The sequence below is a fragment of the Calidris pugnax genome, unplaced genomic scaffold (assembly GCF_001431845.1).
Source record: "Calidris pugnax isolate Ruff unplaced genomic scaffold, ASM143184v1 scaffold15, whole genome shotgun sequence".
Lineage (NCBI taxonomy): Eukaryota > Metazoa > Chordata > Aves > Charadriiformes > Scolopacidae > Calidris > Calidris pugnax.
In genome coordinates this window covers 7,936,257-7,941,211 of record NW_015090774.1, presented here as the reverse complement: position 1 = coordinate 7,941,211, position 4,955 = coordinate 7,936,257, and the positions used below count along the sequence as shown (strand labels likewise).

Sequence of the window (4,955 nt, the reverse complement as noted above, 5' to 3'; positions counted from 1 at the left end):
ATGGAGAGGGATCACGGGCAGATCCTGATGGGTGAAGCCCAGGTGGGAGATGGTGAGGGGACTGTGGCATCTGTAAGTGGAGGTCCTGATTTCCTTCTCCATCTTCCCAAGGTCCGACAGATAATTCTCCCCGGCCTGTGGTGGAGATTGCAATCACAAGCCTAGACTTCTTAGAAAATAAGCAGACTTTCTTAGTCCCTTTTGGGCACCAAACAGTACCTTCTGGGTTTATTTTCTAGAATCAGTGAAAGAGGTTGAAATTGGCTCAATTTCCTTATCCTAATCATTCACTTGCTTCTTAAAAAGATCATCCTCTCCATTTCTGTTCTGAAACAAATGGCATGAGGGCAAACACAGGTTGAAATTGGCTCAATTTCCTTATCCTAATAATTCACTTGCTTCTTAAAAAGATCGTCTTCTCCATTTCTGTTCTGAAACAAATGGCACGAGGGAAAACACATCAAGTTTCCAGCTACTTCTAGGGTGATGAGAGTAGCTCTTGCTGCATTGCTGAGAACGAAAAATTGTTTCCTTAGTGCATTCATAAAATGAGTCCTCCAGATGGTCTGAATGTTGTTCCTTTCCAAATCAACTCTGTTAATTAATGGAAAGAATGCTACGGTAAAGGATGTTGTTTAAGTTTCTTGCCAGGCTGCCTCACAGCAGGTGCTAATATTTCCTAGTTGTCCCGAGCAGTGCCTTAGATTTGTAAACTTATTTTTCCAGGGCTGTTTGGCCTGTGGGAGGATTTGGCCACGTCTCAGCGTTGGTGTTCCTCCTGCCTACGCTAAGGCTCTTGGCTTTGAGGCTGGGCAAAAGGATAAAGAAGCAAGTTTCCAGCTACTTCTAGGGTGATGAGAGTAGCTCTTGCTGCATTGCTGAGAACGAAAAATTGTTTCCTTAGTGCATTCATAAAATGAGTCCTCCAGATGGTCTGAATGTTGTTCCTTTCCAAATCAACTCTGTTAATTAATGGAAAGAATGCTACGGTAAAGGATGTTGTTTAAGTTTCTTGCCAGGCTGCCTCACAGCAGGTGCTAATATTTCCTAGTTGTCCCGAGCAGTGCCTTAGATTTGTAAACTTATTTTTCCAGGGCTGTTTGGCCTGTGGGAGGATTTGGCCACGTCTCAGCGTTGGTGTTCCTCCTGCCTACGCTAAGGCTCTTGGCTTTGAGGCTGGGCAAAAGGATAAAGATTGGAAGAGAGCAAGGTAGAAGAATGAGAAATGAAGGACAATGTCTCCAGTCATTTCCTATCCCTCTGGCAAAGCATCTGTCACCCACTTTGCAAGGCTGTCCCAGGCTGGCTACGCTAAGGCTCTTGGCTTTGAGGCTGGGACTGGGCACATGTGCTGGGCAAAAGGATAAAGTTTGGAAGAGAGCAAGGTAGAAGAATGAGAAATGAAGGACAATGTCTCCAGTCATTTCCTATCCCTCTGGCAAAGCATCTGTCACCCACTTTGCAAGGCTGTCCCAGGCTGGAGTTACTGGGGTTACCTGGGATGTCAGGGGAGTCCTCCAGCACTGGGGCACCGCTCTGAAAGTCTCACAGGGGCGTTGTGATCAGTGCGGCCAATGCTTTGAGTTGCTGTGGGCCAGACCCTGAAGTAGAAGTTGTAGTTCTTGGGCACAAGGTATTCAGCCTGTTTGTTCAGGATTGAAAAAGGGATTTTTGTCGTCTGGGAAAAGCTTCAGTTTTTGAAACTGAAATGTAAAAAAAAAACAACCTTTATTAAAATAGTTTGAATACTCTGAAATGTTATTTTAGTAACTTAAGCATTGAATAAGATGTTTTCCTAGGACGAAATAGATGTTTCATCAAATCCGGTTTTTCTGCTGGAATAAATTTTAGACAACAGATTGCAGGCAGTTTAATTTTGAGCATTGACACACAGCACAGAGTCAAGTAGAACTGTATTTTCTTTATGGGGAGCAAGTGCAGTAGCTTAACAACTGATGTGAGGCATGGTGTCCCACGTAGAACTGTATTTTCTTTATGGGGAGCAAGGTTGCAGTAGCTTAATAACTGATGTGAGGCATAGTGTTCCACTAAATTATTTTTATTTTTATTTTAACAAGCATGACATTCCTCATCTTTAGGAACAGAGTGCTTAAAAGTTACTAGAAAGGAACAGGAAATTTTTTTTTTCTTTTTTCTTTTTTTTTTTTACAAGCATGACATTCCTCATCTTTAGGAAAAGAGTGCTTAAAAGTTACTAAAAAGGAACAGGAATAGTTTCAAACTTCTTACACCAATAATGAGAAGAGAATCTGGACAATCATACAGCAGAAAGGATACATGTAATTTTTGTGAACATTATAAAATTGATCACACTATTTAGTGTGAAACTGCCTTTGGATATTTGAAAAAATAGTCTGCTGTACTAGGAACAGTTAAAGGTGAAAAAGTTATTTTGCACTTATTGGGGCATGCTGCTGGACTTTTGTATAGCATTTTGCATGCTGCTGTTCAAATGCGTGCAGATTTGCTCCTTCTTATCATATCAGTGGGAGCCTTCTGCTATCTTGCTATCTTCAAGCCCTCCCCTTAGCTTTTGGAGGCAGAGAAGGGAGAATCTAAATGTCAGTGAGAAAATGAAACTTCTGAACTGACTGAATTGTAAAAAAAAAAAAAAAAAAAAAAGACAAACCTGAAAACATACAGCAAATCTCACCAGAAGTTGGGGAAAAAAAACCCAACCCAGTACCTCATAGAGCACAAGCCACTGTATGTGTTTATATATAATTGTGTACAGTGGGCCACACTCTGTGCATACATATACCTGTATGTTCTTTTCTATACACATATATTTAAAATACTTTGACTTAAAATAATGCTTTTAAAAAAGACCTCACACATTTTAAGAATCTGGCCATGCCAGGTGTCCTTTCCATCAGTCCTGCCCAAGCTAATGCTTGAGTGCACCAGAGATTTCTACTGTACCCACTAACCTCTGGACCCTTGTCCACAGTCCCTCTGCTACCACCCGCCCTTCCCAGCCAGCTGCTGTGAGGAGTTACTGCTTCGGTGGTGAGGTTACACCATGGGGGAGCCTGATGTCAGGGGAAGGCGAAGACCATGATGGAATTAAATTGAATGCAAGGACAGGTGAGCAAAGAGAGCCCATTAATCTCCCAGGAGTGTTGCACATTGCAACCCCCAGCCCAGACAACTACTAGAGGCTTGTACATCCACTTGGGCAGGCTGTCATCCCTTCCCAGGCTGAGGAACAGATATGGACAGCAGGAAGAGGACCATACATGCTGGGCACCCCATGGAGGCAGGAGGGTCCCTGCTGGGGCCTGCCCGAAGCGTTGTCCTGCTCCTTTAGATCACGGAGGTATTGCTCGTGGGGGCAGCCTCTCTGTCCCTTTCCTTGGGTTGGCTCTCACAGTGGTACAGACTCGGTGCCCAGGTGGAGGCAATGTTGGTTGTCCTGAGGAGAAAAGAGTATGCTGGGGGTGGCAGCATACAACTGAGACAACCCCTGGAGATCAGGCAGATCTCCAGGGACCTACCACAGCTCTCAGCCCTGGTCTGTATGGGTGATGAGGGCATCAGGGATTTTTGCATGGTCTGGGTGTGCCTGGATAATGCTCTGATGTGCACCCCTCTGTCCTTTCCACTTCCTCCCCTGACCCCCTTTGCCTGTTGTCTCTGCCCCAGGGATGATCATCATCCCTGGGACCCGCACACCCCTGTTCCCTGGAGGATGCCCAGGGAAACTAGTTGCCCAGGGATGCTGGGACGTTGTCCAGGGAGCAGACAGCTGGGTAAATCTGCCTGCTGGGCTGCAGCACCGGTAGGGGTGTGTGTTAGGGCTGTGCTGTGATGCTGTTGATGGAGGGTACCTAGGTACCTGAGGGTACCTAGTGCTCATGGAGCACCACATCCTGGGACAAATGGACTCTCTGGCCATGTCATGGGCTTGGGGCATCTCTCTTGTGCCAGCGTGCTGGGCCAGCTGACCCAGAGCTGTGCAACACCATGGTCTCTCCATCTACCTGATGATCCCTATTTTCCTGAGCTCCCAACTGACTTGGCTGTGCCAGATCCCTTCCTATGCCGGCCCTGTAGCTGGTCCCCAGTCTCTTCCATGGCACGCAGGAGATCATCCCAGAGTTTTCCTTTCCAAACCAAAGACCTGTCGAATGTGCCTGGACACCCCACAGACAGACAGTGGTGCCAGCAAGTGTGTATCCACAGCAGTAACTGCCCGGATTACGTGTGGGGAGGTTTCATGGGGAGGCCAGAGAGGACCAACGCTGAGCACCCATGGACAACAGATATGCTTGAAGCACAGATAGGTCTTGGGGGTGGACAGACACCCCTGCCACCCCACACAGCCGAGTGGCAAGCCAACAGCCGTGGAAGGGGCAGCACCCTGGCAGCTTCCCCCAGTGTGTGTAGCAAGGCAGCTGCCAGCCCCCCGTGCCCCCGGGGGCCATCTCCTCGGCTTGGGCGATGCCACCCTGCTTTGGGTGGGAGGAGGCTCCTTTCCCAGGCAGCGGCAGGTGCCTTATCCTCTCCGCTGGGCTGTTTTCCTCCCTCCGCCGCTGATTTTACCCTCCTTGTTGTGCTCCGGCGGCTTCTTCCCAGCCCTCAAGGTCGAGGCCCGGCGGGGGGCGGCGGGCCGCCCCGGGGGCCGGTGTTTTTTCGGAGGGAGCCCCCGCATGTCAAGGCTGCGGCCGCCTTCCCACGCCGGGCGCAGGTGGTGCGGGGCCCGGTTCACACGGGCGGCTCTCACAACAACCCCCGCCCGAGAAGGCGGGCGAGGAGGGGGGCTCGGGGACCCTTCGTAAACCCCTAACCCCCTCCTCCTCCTCCTCCTCCCCGGGCTTTTGGGGTGATGGGCGCCCCGCCTGGGACGGCAGCTGCCCCGCCTGAAGCCGCACGCTCCGGGGCCCTGGCCGGGGTCTCCCCAGGGCGGGCGGGCGCAGCCCCCGCGGCGGCGG

The 4,955-nt window shown here is 49.5% G+C and overlaps 1 protein-coding gene across 1 annotated transcript in view; it reads left to right on the top strand.

The window, feature by feature from the left end:
• Nucleotides 1–4,955, top strand: part of LOC106888683 (prolow-density lipoprotein receptor-related protein 1-like) — a 14,705-nt gene continuing 9,750 nt past the window's right edge. Inside the window, exon 1 of the mRNA XM_014943089.1 lies at nt 1–52. Within this exon, the coding sequence (XP_014798575.1) occupies nt 1–52 (52 nt within the window). The remainder of the gene's footprint in view (nt 53–4,955) is intronic.